The sequence below is a fragment of the Rhinatrema bivittatum genome, chromosome 14 (assembly GCF_901001135.1).
Source record: "Rhinatrema bivittatum chromosome 14, aRhiBiv1.1, whole genome shotgun sequence".
Classification (NCBI taxonomy): Eukaryota; Metazoa; Chordata; class Amphibia; order Gymnophiona; family Rhinatrematidae; genus Rhinatrema; species Rhinatrema bivittatum.
Window position 1 is genome coordinate 67,240,308 of NC_042628.1, and position 19,812 is coordinate 67,260,119.

General features: G+C 41.0%; 1 protein-coding gene across 1 annotated transcript in view; it reads left to right on the forward strand.

Annotated features, from left to right (window-relative positions):
* The window catches only part of LOC115075810 (sialic acid-binding Ig-like lectin 13), a 143,945-nt gene extending 126,809 nt beyond the window's left edge, over positions 1 to 17,136 (forward strand). Inside the window, exon 6 of the mRNA XM_029576610.1 lies at positions 16,354 to 17,136. Within this exon, the coding sequence (XP_029432470.1) occupies positions 16,354 to 16,541 (188 nt within the window). The 3' untranslated portion in view covers positions 16,542 to 17,136. The remainder of the gene's footprint in view (positions 1 to 16,353) is intronic.
* Positions 17,137 to 19,812: the final 2,676 nt, after the last annotated feature.

Genomic DNA, 19,812 nt, shown 5'->3' on the forward strand with positions numbered 1-19,812 from the left:
CACGATCTGTGCAGGATCTGTGATGTGGCAAGGAAAATCTAGGATAACTTTGATCTCAAATGACCGTGAAAGGGAATCAACCCATTGGTTCTTTTCTGCTGAACGATAGAATAGTTCAAAGTCAAAACACTTGAAGAACAACCACCATTGAGCCTGCTGAGTATTTAAGTGCTGGGCTTGTTGCTGATATTACCCTATAAATGGTAATTGGGTGCCTAGCTCCCTCTAATAAATGGTACCACTCCTCTAATGCCAACTTCACTGCCAGAAGTTCACAATCACAAATCATATAATTATTTTCAGCAGAAGTGAATATTTTTGAGAAGTAAAAGCATGTTGTTGGGAGTCTCTTGATCATTATGTTAACCAAGGACAGCCCCTACACCAATGACCAAGACACCATCCTCCAAGACGAAGGGCTTTGATAGGTCCAGGAGGTAGAGAGAGAGATCCCATAGGAACTCTTGTTTGAGATGGTTAAAGACCTGGATGGCCTCTTCTGGCCAATGCCTGGTATCAGTGCCCTTAGTAAGAGTGGTGAGAGGAGCCACCAAGGAGGAGTATCTGTGTGTGAACTGCCTGTTGTAATTCACAAAGAGCAGGAAGCATTGTGGCGCCTTGAGTCCAACAGGCTGGGACCAATTGTGAATGGCTTGTAACTTCTCAGTATCCATCCAGAGCCAAAGTCAGGAGAGGATGTAACCCAGGAATGGCAGTTCTTCCTATTCAAATGTGCCATTTTTCAAGTTTAGTGTATAAGTGGTGCTCCTGAAGTCACTGTAAAACTCATTTATGTGGTCAAAGTGTTGAGCCAGGGATCATGGAATGAAGGAGGATATAATCTCGGTACACAACTACATGTGTATAGATCACAAAAGATCTCATTGGCCATTTATTGGAAGGTGGCAGGGGCATTATGAAGGCCAAATGGCATGAGCAAGTATTCATAATGGCCAATGCTGATATTGAAGGCTATCTTCCATTTGTCACCCTCTTGTAAATGTATAAGATTATAGCCCTACAGAGATTGAGTTTCTTGGAGATTTGTGCTCCTCTGAAGTGATCAAATAAATCGGTGATGAGAGGCAAAGGGTACTGATATTTCTGGGTGATCACATTGAGACTCCAATAAGCTATGCAGGGTCTGAGTGAGCCATATTTTTTCCATGCAAAGAAAAAGCCTGCTTCTGCAGGAGATGAGGATGGCCAGATGAAACCTCTCTTCAAGTTCTCTTTATTTATAAATTTATGTATTGCTTATCAACGTTTCTAAGTGGTTTACAAAGTACATTCATAAACAAACAAATCAAAATCAAATTACAAACAAAAACTTAATCATAAGACAAAACATAATCTTAAAAGTAGTAAATCACAATAAAAACATAATAAATATAATAAAACAGTTCAGCTGGCTCTTTATTGAAGCTAAGAACATTGTTACCTACTGAGGGCTTGCTGTTAGATGTATGAACTAAAAACATGCCCAAATAGGAATGCCTTAATCATTTTCCTATAAGTTATTATTGCTACTTCACACTTTACTTGTAATGGAAGAGTGTTCCAAAGGGTTAGGCCCTGTATGTAAAATAGACGTTCTCTTGACTCATCCAAGTGAACTTGCTTACATGAAGGAATGTCTAGTAACATTTGAGAGGCTGAGCACAGGGATCGCACCAGGCAATATAGTTTCAAAACTGCATTTACATTTTGAGGGGTAAGAGCTTTGATTCTTTTAAACACTAGCATCAGTATCTTAAACTTTATTCCTGAGAAAATCGGTAACCAGTGATGTGGTGAAAGGTTGGAATTTGTTCAGTTATTCTCATTGTTGAGTTCTGAATATATTGCAATGCCAAATCCAGTCTGGCAGCCCCAGTGCTGCCTTGGATCAGAAAGATCTCCCATTGGAGAACATCACCCTGGTTTAGGAGGAAGTGATCCTGAAGCAAGGACCTGCTCTCCAGGTGATGTATTGTCCTCTCGCACTGAGGACAAGTCTCCCAAGGCTACTGCCCAAGAGGGAAGGGTTAGGATGACCATCATAGTTGGTGATTCAATTATTAGAAATGTAGATAGCAGGGTGGCTGCTGGATGTGAGGACTACCTGGTAACTTGCCTGCCTGGTACGAAGGTGGCAGACCTCACGCATCACCTAGATAGGATTATAGACACTGCTGGGGAGGAGCTGGCTGTCGTGGTACATGTGGGCACCAACAACATAGGAAAATGTGGGAGAGTGGCTCTGGAAGCCAAATTTAGGATTTTAGGTAGAAAGCTGAAATCCGGAACCTCCAGGGTAGCATTCTCTGAAATGCTTCCTGCTCCATGTGCAAGTCCCCAGAGGCAGGTAGAGCTCTGGAGTTTCAATGCATGGATGAGACAATGGTGCAGGGAAAAGGGATTCAGTTTTGTAAGGAACTGGGGAAACCTTGGGGAAGAGGGAGACTTTTCTGAAAGGATAGGTTCCACCTTAACCAGAGTGGAACCAAGCTGCTGACACAAATGTTTAAAAAGGAGAAAGAGCAGCTTTTGAACTAGAACATCTCCTTGGTGTTTGGATAATTGCCAGGTTCTTGTGGCCTGGTTTGGCCTCTGTTGGAAACAGGATGCTGGACTTGATAGGACCCTTGGTCTGACCCAGCATGGCAATTTCTTATGTTCTAATAAGGGGGAAAGCCAAAAGTCACTCAGCAGTGCATGGTTTGGAGGAATGTATCCTTGAAGGATACTAATGAAACAGGAGAGTTATGGAATTCCAACAGAGAGGTACCAATACAAGTAAATGTAATCCATGTGCCTATATGCAAAAAAAAATCACCTGAGCTAAAGACTTCCAAATTATCCCTATCAACTGAAAAGCAGGTTGTTAATTCAAACAAAAACCACACTTTAACATATCTGTATGCCAATGCCAGAAGTCTAAATGTAATATGGGAGAGTTAGAGTGTATAGCAGTAAATGATGAGATTTATTTATTTAATTATGGTTTGTTTTTTTTACCAGAGATTGACATAATTGGCATCACAGAGACCTGGTAGAAAGAGGATAACCAATGGACAGTGCTATATCAGAGTACAAATCATATCGCAATGATAGGGAGGATCAACTTGGTAGGGGTGTGGCATACAAGAGGCTAAATGCTCAATATAATCTATATGGGTTGAAATCCCATGTGTGTTGGGTAAGAGTATAGTGATAGGAGTATACTACCATCCACTGGAGAAAATGGTCAGACAGATGATGAAATGCTAAAAGAAATCAGGGAAACTAACCTAATCAGCAGTGCAGTAATGGAGATTTCAATTTCCCCAATATTGACTGGGTAAATGTAACATCGGGACATGCTGAAGACAAAGCTCCTGGATGTAATATACGATTGCTTCCTTGAGCAATCACTTCAGGAACCAACGGGAGAGGGAGCTATTTTAGATTTAATTCTTAGTGGAATGCAGGATTTGATGAGAGAGGTAATGGTGCTGGGGCCACTTGGCAATAGTGACCATAACATGATCAAATTTAAACTAATAACTGGTAGGGGGACAATAAGTAAATCTACAGCTCTAACACTAAATTTTTAAAAGGGAAACTTTGTTAAAATGAGGAAAATAGTTAGAAAAAACTGAAATGTATAGGTGCAAAGGTTAAAAGTGTTCAACAGGCATGGACATTGTTTAAAAATCAAAGCGGAAGCCGATCCAGTTGGCTGTATTAGAGTAAAAACACAGGGCACATAATAAAGGGCTTCGTTTGATCATCCGATTCCCATTGTTTAAAAATGCAATTCTAGACATGCAGTCCAGATGTATTCCACGCATTAAGAAAGGTGGAAGGAAGGCAAAACAAATACTGGCATGGTTAAAAGGTGAGGTGAAAGAGGCTATTTTAGCCAAACAAAATCCTTCAAAAATTGGGAGAAGGATCCATCTGAAGAAAATATTAAAAAGCATAAGCATTGTCAAGTTAAGTGTAAAACTTAAGACAGGTGAAGAGAGAATTTGAAATGAAGTTGGCCGTAGTGGCAAAAACTCATAATAAAAACTTTTAAAAATATATCTGAAGCAAGAAACCTGCGAAGGAGTCTGTTGGACCGTTAGATGACCGAGGGGTTAAAGGGGCTCTTAGGGAAGATAAGACCATTGCAGAAAGACTAAATTAATTCTTTGCTTCCATGTTTACTAATGAGGATGTTGGGAAGCTACCAGTTCTGGAGATGGTTTCAAGGGTGATAAGTCAGATGAACTGAAACAAATCACTATGAACCTGGAAGATGTAGTAGGCCAGATTGACAAACTAAAGAGCAGCAAATCACCTGGACTGGATGGTATGCATCCTAGGGTTCTGAAGGAACTCAAAAATAAAATTTCAGATCTATTAGTTAAAATTTGTAACCTATCATTAAATCATCCTTTGTACCTGAAGACTGGAGGGTGGCTAATGTAACACCAATATTTAAAAAGGGCTCCAGGAAAACTGTAGACCAGTGAGCCTGACTTCAATGCTGGGAAAAATAGTGGAAACCATTCTGAAGATCAATATCACAGTGCATGTAGAAAGACATGGTTTAATGGAATACAGTCAACATGGATGTACCCAAGGGAAGTCTTGCCTCACAAATCTGCTTCATTTTTTTGAAGGAGTTAATAAACATGTGGATAAAGGTGGATAAAGGAGTTAATAAACATGTAGATAAAGGTGGATAAAGTTTCTGGGAAAACTGCCTTTCTGCCATCAACACCTTACTCACCTCAATGCAACTTGCCCTCAACTCTTCCAAAACCGAACTACTCCTCATACACAACCACCACACATTTAAAGTGGCCACTCCCACTGACCCTCTGACCACATCCCTCCTCTCGCAACCCTCAGTTCGCAATTTAGGGGTCCTTATCAATTCTCACCTGAACCTCAAAAACCACATCACTTCCGTTATTAAGGGAGGTTTCTACCAGCTCTCAGTCCTGAAAAAGCTCAAGCCACTCCTACACACCCACGACTTCAAAACTGTCATTCATGCCACTCTCACATCTAAGCTAGATTATTGCAACTCCCTCTATCTTGGCCTTCCTTCCTCCACCATAAGACCTCTCCAGATCCTGCAAAACACCACAGCAAGGATCATTAGTAACACATGTAAATCTGAGCACATTACCCCTGTCTTAAAAGCCTACATTGGCTCCCCATCTTCTTCCGCATCCTGTTCAAAACATTCACCATCTTACACAAAGCTATCTACAAACACAACTCCTCCTGGCTCAACGAACCCCTCCAACCCACACAATCCTCCCGCCCTACCAGAACAATCCACAAATGCACCCTGCTCATCCCCCCCCTTAAAAAAGCCCACCTCTCAGTTACAAGAAAGCGTGCTTTCTCTATCGCCGGCCCCACGCGTTGGAATGACCTACCACCCAGTCTTCGCATGGAACCCTGCCCTCTCAAATTTAGAAAACTACTAAAAACGTGGCTCTTTCATCAAGCCTTCCCGGATTAACCTCTTTTGACTACCCCTCCGCACCTGTATATTTACCCCTGTATATTCACCCCCTGCATATTTATACCCCTACTCCTTTAACAATAACAATATACTTTTCCCTCGAACCATAGTTAACCTTGTTACTTAGATGTTACTGTTCCTCTCGTTTCTCTCCTCCTACTTGTTGGGGTCTCCTTCCGACCCCCAGTTACTCTTAACCTCCCATCTCCCCCCCCCCCCCCCCGTGTTATTTGTAATTTCCACCTTTTTGTTATCATGTAAACCAACATGATGTGTATTTTAATGTCGGTATAGAAAAACTGTTAAAATAAATAAATAAAAATAAAGGTGAACGGGTAGATGTAGTATACTTGGATTTTCAGAAGGCGTTTGACAAAGTTCCTCATGAGAGGCTTCTAGGAAAAGTAAAAAGTCATGGGATAAGTGGAGATATCCTTTCATGGATTGCAAAGTGGCTAAAAGAAAGGAAACAGAGACTAGGATTAAATGGACAATTTTCTCAGTGGAAGGTAGACAGTGGAGTGCCTCAGGGATCTGTATTGGGACCCTTACTTTTCAATATATTTCTAAATAATCTGGAAAGAAATACGACGAGTGAGATAATCAAATTTGCAGATGACACAAAATTGTTCAGAGTAGTTAAATCACAAGCAGATTGTGATAAATTGCAGGAAGACCTTGTGAGACTGGAAAATTGGGCATCCAAATGGCAGATGAAATTTAATGTGGATAAGTGCAAGGTGATGCATATAGGGAAAAGTAACCCATGCTATAATTACACAATGTTGGGTTCCATATTAGGTGCTACAACCCAAGAAAGAGATCTAGGCGTCATAGTGGATAACACATTGAAATCGTCGGTACAGTGTGCTGCAGCAGTCAAAAAAGCAAACAGAATGTTGGGAATTATTAGAAAGGGAATGGTGAATAAAACGGAAAATGTCATAATGCCTCTATATCGCTCCATGGTGAGACCGCACCCTTGAATACTGTGTACAATTCTGGTCGCCGCATTTCAAAAAAGATATAATTGCGATGGAGAAGGTACAGAAAAGGGCTACCAAAATTATAAGGGGAATGAAACAGCTCCCCTATGAAGAAAGACTAAAGAGGTTAGGACTTTTCAGCTTGGAGAAGAGACGACTGAGGGGGGATATGATAGAGATGTTTAAAATTATGAGAGGTCTAGAACGGGTAGATGTGAATCGGTTATTTACTCTTTCGGATAGTAGAAAGACTAGGGGGCACTCCATGAAGTTAGCATGGGGCACATTTAAAAACTAATCGGAGAATGTTCTTTTTACTCAACGCACAATTACACTCTGGAAATTTGTTGCCAGAGGATGTGGTTAGTGCAGTTAGTATAGCGGTGTTTAAAAAAGGATTGGATAAGTTCTTGGAGGTGAAGTTCCATTACCTGCTATTAGTTCACTTAGAGAATAGCCACTGCCATTAGCAATGATAACATGGAATAGACTTAGTTTTTGGGTACTTGCCAGGTTCTTATGGCCTGGATTGGCCACTGTTGGAAACAGGATGCTGGGCTTGATGGACCCATGGTCAGACCCAGTATGGCATTTTCTTATGTTCTTATGATCTGGAAAGGAATTCGATGTGTGAGGTTATCAAATTTGTAGATGATACAAAATTATTCATAGTAGTTAAATCACAAGTGGATTTTGATAAATTGCAGGAGGACCTTGCGAGACTGAAAGATTGGGCATCCAAATGTCAGATGAAATTTAATGTGGACAAGTGCAAGGTGTTGCATATAGGGAAAAATAACCCTTGCGGTAGTTACATGATGTTAGGTTTCACATTAGGAACTACAACCCAGGAAAAAAATCTAGGCATCATAGTGGATAATACTTTGAAATTGTCAGCTCAGTGTGCTGCTGCCGTCAAAAAAACAAGAGCACATGACGTCCGCGTCACGTCGGAGTGACGCGGCCGTCACGTGGTCCACCGCGGACACAAACGGAACTTTTGGCCAGCTTGGGGGGGCCTCCTGACTTCCCCAAGCTGGCCAAAAGGGCCTCCTGACCTCCCCAAGCTGGCCAAAAGTTCCGTTTGTGTCCAACGAGGGGTCCGGGAGCGGAACCGCGGTGGACCACGTGAAGGCCGCGTCACTCCGACGTGACGCGGACGTCACGTGCTCCTCGCAAAGGAATAGAGGAATGGCTTCCTGACACCCCGCTGGACCACCAGGGAGTTTTGGTAAGTCTTGGGGGGGATTAAGGAGGTGAGGGGTTTAAATTTTTATTTAGGATCAACGATCGCGATTCCAACGTATTCAACATAGCTATGTTGAATAAGTTGGAAATCCGATCGTTTTTCGTCCTCATCACTTGTTAAGTTAAAAAAAAAAAAAAAAAAAAAGTAGCGTTTTACATATAAGTTCAAAACGAATGCATACCCCTACAAGCTTGATCGACCCAACTGCAGGGGTTGATCAGGAGGGACTGCTAATGCCAGAGCAGACAAGGGTTCCAGGGAGCGCTGGAATCTGAGGGCTAGATGGATGAGATGACAGGAATCCTGCTTCCTTGTGCATGTTCCTGGAACCTCAGATTCACCCAAATGGCCAGTGTAATCAAAGTGGAGTATCTCGTTCTGCCAACTCACTTTTTATTCTCCCTCACAGTTCTTGCCAAAAAATGACCATCAAGCTATTCTTACACAGCAAAGTTCTGAGGCCGTGATAAGGAAGTATAAATAAATTATATTTTATTTAGGCATTTATATACCATCGTTCCAAAAGAAGATCCCATCACTTTACAACATCCACATTCATTTTTATACTTTATTTTTATTACAGTGTTAACATTATTTCAAATACAAATCATATTTGAAAAGAAATACAGAGGATATATTGCTGACAATAATACTTATGAAATGGTAATAAGAAAAACATAACAGCCTTCTCCTCTTAGTAAACAAAAATAGATAGGAGGGGGTGGGGGAGAGGTCTAGGAGCAAATAGACCACACTAATCAAAAAAGAATCTAGACAGCATGTCTGACGTACATTACCTACAAACCTTAATCATCATCTCTAAGAGAATGAGGGGAAACAGCATGCCTAGCCTCAATGAAGTCTCTTAATTGAATAGGGTCAAGAAAAACAAATCTAGCTGCATTCAATACTACAATACATTTGCAAGGATTTTTAACAACGTAAGAAACCCCCAAAGTTTATTTATTTATTTATAAATGTTTGTATACCGCCTTTCCAAATAAAAATTTAGTCAAAATGGTTTACAGATTTAAAACATACATAATTTAAATAAAATTCATCACTAAAACAATAATCAAACAAAAATCTTTAACACAATCATTCTTAAACAAACCAAAACAGACAAAAAGCACCTCCCAGAATGGAATATTAGAGTGAACTGATGGAAAGAATGTGTGTAGTAATTATAAATGAGTGTATTCTGAATAATTATTTTGAGGAGAAGTACTAAATGCTTTTTGGAACAAATATGTTTTTAAGGATTTCTTAAATTGTTTGTAATGATGGTATAAGTCGCAAGGAGTCCGGTAGAGAGTTCCAAAGGTAGGGGCCTGCAACAGAGAAAGCTCTTTTACGAGTAAATTCAAGTCTTGCTAGTTTAACAGTAGGTATATCTAAGAGATTTTTAGATAAAGATCGCAGTTGTCGAAGCTGGTTTATAAATACGTAGTGTCGTACAAAGCCATGTAGAAGTAGTATTATGGATGAGAGTGTGAATAATTGTTAAAACTTTATACATGATTCTAAATTTTATCGGAAGCCAGTGAAGGAGGAAAGTATGTAGGGATATGATTTCTGCGAGATGAACCAACAAGAATTCTGGCTGCTGTGTTTTGCACTAATTGTATTGGATGTATAGTGGAATCAGGCAAGCCAATGTAGAGGGCATTGCAGTAGTCTATACCTGAGAATTTTAATGATTGCAATATTGTACGAAAATCTTGTGGAAATAACAGGGGACATAAACGCTTTAAAAGATGGAGTTTGAAAAATGATTTTTTAATAACTGTAGAAATGTGTTTTGTCAACGATAAATCAGAATTGATGATCACTGCTAGAATAGTAACGTTATTTTGAATCGGAATAGAAGTACCATTGAAAAGATAGGTGGGAGGGAGGGCCAATTGTGGAAAAGGATACAGATGTTAAGTAAAGTAGTTCGGTTTTAGCAGGGTTCAGTTTTAATCTATTGTGGGAAAGCCAAGTATTAATAGTAGATAAATAAAGTGTGATAGTTGACAAAGTATCTGGCCATGAATTTTTATAGGGAACAAAAAATTGGATATCATCCACATAGATACGGAATTGTATATTTAGATCGGCAAGAATGTGACACAAGGGCAGAAGGTATATGTTAAAAAGTATTGGGACAGTGAGGACCCTTGAGGAACACCTGTAGAAATAGATTACTGATCTGATGATTGATTAGCAAGAAAATTTGCTGAGAACGATTGGCTAGGTATGACTGAACACAATCCAACCCACTTAGGGACTTCCCAAAGAATTATCACTAATACACAATGTCAATGTCAGTTTAAATTGATCTTCAATATCACTTTTCAACTGTTTATATCCTTTATTATTACATGTCACATAAACATATGTATTATCACATTTAATACAACAATCATTAAATACATAATTTAAATTACATTGAACACGTCATTTCTAATAACATGATATTCAATAGGGATGTGAATCGTGTGATCGATCGTCTTAACGATCGATTTTGGCTGGGGGGGGAGGGAAATCTGATCGTCATGGGTTTGGTTTTTTTTTAAATCGTAAAAAATCGTAAATCGGGGGAGGGCGGGAAAACCGGCACACCAAAACAACCCACTTCTCTAAAAATTATTTTGTCTAATGATATATTGTAACCGAACCTTTGATGGCACCTGTTGGAATGTACTATAGTACACTTTTACCTACATTAAATATGTGCCTACATGTAAACCGTTGTGATGGTATATAACTTAGCAACGGTATAGAAAAGATTTTAAATAAATAAATAAACTATGTCGACATAGTGAGGGCAAAAGTAGCGCCGGCGCCATTTTGAATATTGGCAATACGGCCCACGTGCAGGAGGTCGCTTCCGGACCCCCCGCTTGGACTTTTGGCAAGTCTTGTGGGGGTCAGGAGGCCCCCCTAAGCTGGCCAAAAGTCCCTGGGGGTCCAGCGGGGGTCCGGGAGCGATCTCCTGCACTCGTGACGTCGGGTGACAGGAATCAAAATGGCGCCAGCCCTACCTTTGCTCTGTCATATGGTAAGGGCAAAGGGCCACCGGTGCCATTTCTTTTAACGCAGCCGTGGCCCGAGAGCGGGAGATCGTGCCGGGACCCCCCCACTGGACCCCAGATAATTTAAAACATTTTGGGGGGGCTTCGGGAGGGTGGGGGATTTATTTTAAAGGGTTGGGGTGGGTTTTAGGGTGCCGGTTTTCCTGCCCTCCCCCGATTTATGATTTTTTGACGATAAATCGGGGAAATTGTTATTGTATTGCGGCTCTAACGATTTTTGACGATTTAAAATATATCTGACGATTGTTTTAAATCATCAAAAAACGATTCACATCCCTACATACCATCATATCCAGGGCTCTCTCTCTCCCTCTCTCTTTCTTGCTGTCTTTCTTTATACATTGATGCAGCCTACTAGGTGAACCCTTTAGGCCATGTCGACAGCTGGCAGACAATACCCTTGGCTGGGACCAAGCTGGACCTTCACCTATACCAACCCTGAGCCCCGCAGGTTGAGCCCTTGGGTTCCAGGGGCCATCAGGACTTATGTGAATGTCCCATGGCATGGTCAGTGTGAGAGCAGAGTCAGTCTAGAGTCAGGGAAGGCAGCAATCATACAGTTACCAGATATAGGCAGAGGGTCATGGCAGGCAGCGATCAAGATATAGTCATAGTTCATAGAAGAAGTCAAACCAGGTGGCAGGCAAGAGAGTGGTCCGGTTCCATAGCAGAGGTCAATACCAGGCCACAGGCAAGAGCAAGGCTGGGATGGAACTGAGGTAGGGCAGGCTGGGTGAGGTAAAGCAAGCTGGAACAGGAACAAGGCTGGAGCAGGAACTGAAGCATAACAGGATCCGGGGTAGCAGCAAATACTGCAAGGATGCAGGGGACTTGTTGCTGAGGTACCGATCTGGAGCATGGCTGGGGTTTAAATATCCAGCTATGTTGATGTTAGGAAGAACCGGCTTGAGTTTTGCTGCTGCGGAGACTTCTTAAGCCAGTGTGCACATCGAAAGGTTGGTGTCAAAGAATCCCAAATGGATTCACTGCTGCCAAAGGAGACAGTATACTGAAAAAGCCCAAAGTGTAAGAATAATGTCTGTATAAACTATAAAGATCTCACTTTAACAATATTTTTGTGTGACACCACCAAAATATTATATAAGGATATGAATGACCATCATTAATTATAGCACTGATAAAAGCAAATGAGGAACCGTTTTGTGAATCCTTTTAATGCTGAGGGACTTCCAAAAAGCCCTCCTCTTGCTAAAAATTTTTAATTACCAGTCATTCAAAATATTATTGCTTTAAATTTACACATTTATGCTCCAAATTTATTTTGGTTTTTTTATATATAATAAGAAAAGTCTTGCATGCACTTATCTGTGTAATGATTGACCAAGATCACGGAGGCTACTTATACTTATCAACATTTTTCTAAAAAATAAGTAGCCTTCAAAGGTAGTACCACTTTATTGATAAACAAGCAGTCTTCAAAGTTAATACAGTAAGACGGTACTACCTTTACATAGAAACATAGAAATGACGGCAGAAGAAGACCAAACGGCCCATCCAGTCTGCCCAGCAAGCCTCGCACTTTATCCATTTTTATTTCCCTTTTTCTCTCTCCCACCTGTTACTATTGGCTTCCAGTACCCTCCAGCCCTATCTGCATCCAAGTGACATCCAGCTCAATTAGGGGTAGCAACTGCTGTAACAAGCAGGCCACACCCTTGCCCCATACTCTTACCCACCCCCGTTATTTTTTGTTTGTTTTTTTTTGTTTTTTTTATTTTTTTTTGGAGATAGCAGCCCTCCATCCTTCCGCTCCGTGAAGGTAGAACAATAACTACTGGCCACTGGCATCCCGCTCCGTGAATGCCTCTGTGGCTACTGCCGCTCCGTGCAGTGTTTGAATGCCTCTGTGGCTACTGCCGCTCCGTGCAGTGTTTTGCTGCCTCCACTTTATTCACACCCTCTAGACTTGATGGATCCACAGTGTTTATCCCATGTCCCTTTGAAGTCCTTCACAGTTTTGGACTTCACCACTTCCTCTGGAAGGGCATTCCAAGCATCCACCACCCTTTCCGTGAAGAAATACTTCCTGACATTGGTTCTTAGTCTTCCTCCCTGGAGCCTCAGCTCGTGACCCCTTTGAAGACTACTTATTTTTTAGAAATTATCGATGATACGTTTTCATGAAATCTTGCTCACTACTTTAGATGGGTCAATATTTACAGTTATCTGGGTAAGTAAATTAGCTGTATTTAACTTATCCAGCTAAGTTTCAAGAGGTATTCACTGGCATAGCTATGTCACTGATATCCATATAGAAGTTGCTACTTATCTAGTTGTTAGTCCTATGGAGAAAAACAAGATTCTTAAGGACCAAGAGATCTAAGCAGAGACCAAGAAAATGTGGCAGAAAGATACAGAAATAGTCCAATTAGGAACCACTGGCCTAATTAAGAAGAATTTCCAAGTGCATCTTGATATGTCGCCTATAAATATTTCACCCTGTGGACTAGAAAGAGGTTCTTTGGCACAAAGCAAGTACTAAGAAGGGCATTAGCAATAAATATGAGAGATTGAAATCATTCCCAGTATACCCTGGGTTATGAAAGGTTCATTCTTGTCAAGATATGAGCAAAACAAACCCATTTGGTGGCATTGCCTCAAGAGACAGAATATGTGGTAAAGTCAAAGAAGCAGGAAAAGAAGTCAGGAGGGCCAAAGTATGAACAGAAGTAAAGCATGCACAAGAGGTAAAGAAAAGTAACTAAACTTTCTTCAGATATATCAGTGAAAGAAGGAAGGCCAGGTGTGGTATTGTAAGATTGAGAGAAGATGAGGAAAAAAGGAGAAATGCTTAATAAAGACTTCTGTTCAGTTTTCACAGAGAAGTACTGATGATCATTGACAGAGTACATATGAGAGAGAGGTAGATATATCATTTACAGAGGAGAGTGTTTGGGTGCAAACACCAAAACTGAAGGTGAACAAAGCCATGGGACAAGATGGGATCCTCCCCAGCATACTAAGGGAGATCAGAGATGTACTTCAATAGATGGGTGTGGTCCCATAGGAATGGATTAGGATGGATGTGATTCCTCTTTGTGAAAGTGGTGACAGAGAGGAGATTGCAAACTATAGACCGGTTAGCCTTAACTCAGTGATGGGATAATTGATAAAAAGATAGAGGACTATCTAATAGAGATGTGAATCGTGTCCTCGATCGTCTTAACGATCGATTTCGGCTGGGAGGGGGAGGGAATCGTATTGTTGCCGTTTGGGGGGGTAAAATATCGTGTAAAATCGTGAGCCGGCACAATAAAACCCCCTAAAACCCACCCCCGACCCTTTAAATTAAATCCCCCACCCTCCCGAACCCCCCCCAAATGACTTAAATAACCTGGAGGTCCAGCGGCGGTCCGGAACGGCAGCGGTCCGGAACGGGCTCCTGCTATTGAATCTTGTTGTCTTCAGCCGGCGCCATTTTCCAAAATGGCGCCGAAAAATGGCGGCGGCCATAGACCAACACGATTCCACGGCAGGAGGTCCTTCCGGACCCCCGCTGGACTTTTGGCAAGTCTTGTGGGGGTCAGGAGGACCCCCCAAGCTGGCCAAAAGTTCCTGGAGGTCCAGCGGGGATCAGGGAGCGATTTCCCGCAGCGAATCGTTTTCCGTACGGAAAATGGCGCCGGCAGGAGATCGACTGCAGGAGGTCGTTCAGCGAGGCGCCGGAACCCTCGCTGAACAACCTCCTGCAGTCGATCTCCTGCCAGCGCCATTTTCCGTACGGAAAACGATTCGCGGCGGGAAATCGCTCCCTGACCCCCGCTGGACCTCCAGGAACTTTTGGCCAGCTTGGGGGGGGCCTCCTGACCCCCACAAGACTTGCCAAAAGTCCAGCGGGGGTCCGGAAGGACCTCCTGCCGTGGAATCGTGTTGGTCTATGGCCGCCGCCATTTTTCGGCGCCATTTTGGAAAATGGCGCCGGCTGAAGACAACAAGATTCAATAGCAGGAGCCCGTTCCGGACCGCTGCCGTTCCGGACCGCCGCTGGACCTCCAGGTTATTTAAGTCATTTGGGGGGGGGGGTTCGGGAGGGTGGGGGATTTAATTTAAAGGGTCGGGGGTGGGTTTTAGGGGGTTTTAGTGTGCCGGCTCACGATTCTAACGATTTATAACGATAAATCGTTAGAATCTCTATTGTATTGTGTTCCATAACGGTTTAAGACGATATTAAAATTATCGGACGATAATTTTAATCGTCGAAAAACGATTCACATCCCTACTATCTAAAACCCAGTCCAGAGGCAGATTGTGTCAAATAAAACTCATGCATTTCTTTGATTGGGTAACTTGAGAATTAGATCAAGAACATGCACTCAATGTGGTTTACTTGTGATTTTAGCAAAGTTTTTCATACATTCCCACATAGGCTCATTTAATAAACTGAGCAGCCTGGGGGGATTAAAACTGGTTGAGTGATAGCAGGCAATAGTAAATGGAATTCACTCTGAGGAGAGAAAGATGCTTAGTGGACTGTTTCAGAGATCGGTCCTAGGGCCAATTCTATTCAATATCTTCGTCAGCAATAATGTGGAGGCGTTAGAGGGAAAAGTTTGATTTTTTTGTGACTGATACTAAGATCTACAACAGAGTGGGCACCCCTTGAAGAAATAAACAGAATGAAAAATGATCTACAAAAGTTTTATAAATGCTCTAATACTTGACAGTTAAGATTCAATGCCCAAAAAGTGCTGAGTCATGCACCTGGGGTGCAGAAATCAATGGGATTGGTATGCAGTGGGTAGTGAAGAACTGATATGCATTGACCAGGAGAGGGACCTTGGTGTGATAGTATCAGATGATCTCAAGGTAGTGAAACAGTCTGAGAAGGTGGTGGCCAGGACCATGAGTGTACTTGAATGTTTAGGGAGAGGCATAACCAGTAGAAAAAGAGAGATAATATTGCCTCTTTACAATTCATTGGTGAGGACTCACCTGGAGTATAGTTCTGGAGGCTATGTCTCAGAAAGGATATAGAATGGTTAGAGATGGTCCAGAGAGAGGCAACCAAAATGGTACAAGGTTTGTATCAAAAGCCCTATGACATGTATGAATCACATGGAACTCCACAATGTCGCATGGTTGAAAGTGTGAGTTGGATCTGGGTGGCCAAATGCACCACCACTCTTCTTCTCTTGTGTGCCTAATCAGTGCCAGGAGTGGGTGTGCACCCATGACCAACCATTACCTTTGGACCTTGCTCCTGGTCACCTGGGATTCCACTGGTATCTTAAAAATTGACATCTGATTCTGTCCTCAAAAGTTCATGCTTTAATAAATTGGTTTGTCTATAAGGTGCCACTCGACTCCTGTTTGTGCTTCACCAGATTAACATGGCTATCCCTCTGAAAATTTTTCACTGGTACTATGAAATTGCATAGCATGAACAAATGTTTCTGCAATTCTATGGCAACAGCCAGGAAACCAGGGGAATCTCGTTAAGATTTACAACTTGATATGTAGATCACTTTTGGAACCTAGAAATCAATCTGGGGAGTTAACAGCCATATCTTTCTCTTCTAACAGATATTGCAAAGTGGAAGACTGCCCAGGAGCAAGCCACCACTGTCACAACCTCCTCTTCCAGCAGCACCCCCTCATCCTCCTCAACCGTAGATGAATCTAACCCCACAAGGGGTAGGGTGACTCATGAAGTTGCTGGTGCACCTGAAAATGTGACAGACTATCATTTTAACCTGCTTAGACTATTGTAATGACTCAATTTGTTTCTGAAAAAACATTTATTGCTTATAATAATTTCTGAATGCAGCTGCCCATCTTATCATGGATATGAAATATAGAGAAAGGATGTCCCATGTTTTGAAAAAACTGCATTGATTTCCAGTTAATCAGCAAATTTACTTTAAAGTTTAATGTTTGTTTTTGTAAATCTATACATGTTAAGGGGCAAGTTATGTATACAATTTTCTACATCATACTGTCCTGGTGGCATGTAATGTGCTTCTCACAGAACCATTTTGGTAATCACTCTACTGAAAGAAGCCCAGCTGCAATGTACTCGTATTTGTGCCTTTCGGTGCATTGGTCCAAGATTCTGGAACAATCTTTTTTTGGATATTAGACATTTTCAAGATTATATGAGGTTTTGCAAATCTTTGAAAACAGTAAGGTCAGTATTCAAATGGGTTTGTGCAGCTAACCCCAGATACATCAAAATGCTATAATAATGCATGGATAAAACCTGTGATAAGAAAAAGGGGTATGGCATTTCACATCAGTAGTATGGTAAACTTTTTGCATCTTGGAGAGAGAGAGTGAAAGAGAGAGACTGAGAGACTACCTATAAGGCCTTCATAGTAGTCAATTATTTATATCTCTATAGGAGAGCCAGCTAATAGCTTAAGGTGAGGTTTTGGTGGTGGTTTAGGCTTTAGGGGCCAGTTTTACATGTAGAGTGAGACGTACGAACAGCACAGTATACCTCGGTGAAGATTTGACATTATTCGGAGTGAGGAAAGTCTCACAAAGATGACATTTCTACTATGTTCTCTCGCCCTGGCTTGATGGAACAGGGTACCATCAAGATAGGGCGAGATAACATAGTACAAAATTTCACTCTGCATGAAAAACTGCCCCTAAACCATAAACCACCACCAACACCTCACCTCAAGCTATTAGATGCCCCTCCTATAGGCATATAAATAGTTGCATACTGTGAGGGCCTGCCTAGAGGCATTCCCTCTCTCTGTCTCTCCTCTCTCTCCTCTCTCCCAAGCCCATAAATGGCCAAAATGTAATTCAAAAAATTTATTGCAAATTGTGTTACAGCCATTTGGGTCATATTGCACAGCTTAATGCCAGGAAAAAGGTGCAGTTAATTTCGGCATTAAAACCATGCGATATCACCCCTCATTTTCATAAATCTCAACCAAACTCCTCCCTAATCCCACCCCTTCCCAAAATGTGCATTTGCGCTGTGCACTTGCGTTATCACATGCATTATGGCATTAATGCATGCGTTAACATGTTATTGAGTGCGTTAACGCCATAACGCATTTTGATGAATGATCCTATAAGTTTGGGTCTTAGTTGGACAAACCATACTTTGAATTTCCCTTCTCACTGAACAGCGAGGTTTTAGCCTGATAAAAAGAGGCAGGGAAAGGGCATTCAGAGAGTGAGGTTTCCATTTACCCAGCTTACTTTGAATATCAGCACTACCTGGGGAAGGTTATCCAGCTAACGGTGATCATAGTGGGTCCATTCGCTTTATTGGGGTGAGAGTTTTATTTAACTGTGTTTCATTTTGTGCCTTTGTTTTACTTTGTATTATCATTAGATTTCCATTAATTATTTGTAATTGTATTTTGTATATTACATTACTATTTGACTTGTTGTCCCTCGCTTGAGGAGTTTTACAGCAAGTGGGTTATAAATGCAGTTAAATAAATAAATAAATGTACTGCTGTTGTGTGACTCAAATGAAAATTTTGAGACCTTCTAACAGAATTCTATGTGACTGTCTCTTTGACTTAAAGTGTCAACATGCAGCTATTTTAATTTTTCAAGGGAAAAAAATGTTTAAATAAAAGCAAGTTTGCTTATTGGTGTACACAAAACATAATTGGGGGAGATCCTCCATATTATTACAAGAAAACGAAACATCTATAGGTCCCTCTTAAATCTTAGGGACCTTTACTAGATTTACTTAAACAAATATGAGGAGGATGGAGACTTTAATTCTCTTTAAGGACCCTTTACCTAAAAAAAAAAAAAATTAACTTCTGATACCATTTTATCTGACAAAAATGTTTCTAAATGCAGTGGATCTGAAAAGCCAAACTTTTTCCCTTTATAATTGATATAACATACACACAGAAATTTCAAAAAGAAAGATGCCCCTAGAGCCACCACACGTGATTTTAAAGCAAGGCTTTCCTCCTTGCTTGGGTGGCTCTAGCGACATCAGGGAAGATTTGAATTTTAGCACCACAAAAGGAGACATCTTTATGAAGAAAAAACTTTTTGAATAGTCTATCTTTGTTCTGTTCTGACTGAAAAGAAATGAAAAGAGTAGCCCTATTCTTGATTATGTCTAGAGATTCCTCCAAGAAGGTAGAGATACCTAAACTTGTTGGACTCTCAACCACACCATCTTGAATATTTCTCTCCTTTTTCTTAATAAAATAATATATTTTTGACAATTTTGGAAATTCCTCATCTTCATACATTAATACTTCTCCAAGAAATTTTTTAAAACATTTCTAATGGTGACAGTAAACGAGTGATTGGAAAATTTACCAATCTTAGATTTTTTAACTTCAAAGCATTTTCCATTCTTTCCAATTCTTTATGAATAATTAAGCTGTCATGCATAAATGTATTACCAGATGATTGGACCACTTGCATTTTCTCTTTCAAATCCAATATCTCTTTTTCACACACAGATACTTTTATCCCTTGCTCATTTATTTTCTCAGTATTCATCCTGTTTTCTATGGAAAGAAGTTGCTTTTCTCCATTGAGAAGTAGGCTGACTTAGCCATGATCTCTGGGTAGTACCAAGTAGGGATGTGAATCGTTTTTCAACGATTAAAATTATCGTCCGATAATGTTTATATCGTCTTAAATCGTTATAGAACACGATACAATAGAAATTCTAACGATTTATCGTTAAAAATCGTTAAATCGTGTTAGTGCGCACTAACGGGAGTTAGTGCGCACTAACTCGATTTAGTGCGCACTAACTGAAAATGATACAAATAAACACTTTCCAGGTCACTGAAGGTCAGTTAGGAATGAATATGTGTTCCTATTGGCTGGCTGCCCTCTTATCTATTGATGTTACCAAGGTTACCACTGAGGTGATGGTTGGGGGGATGGGAAATGGAACTGGAAACTAACGAACACCAACAGAAAATGAAACAAAGTGTTCACACTTCCCAGGTCAGTAAAGGTCACTTAGGAATGAATATGTATGTATGTATTCCTATTGGCTGGCTGTGCTCTTATCTATTGATGTTA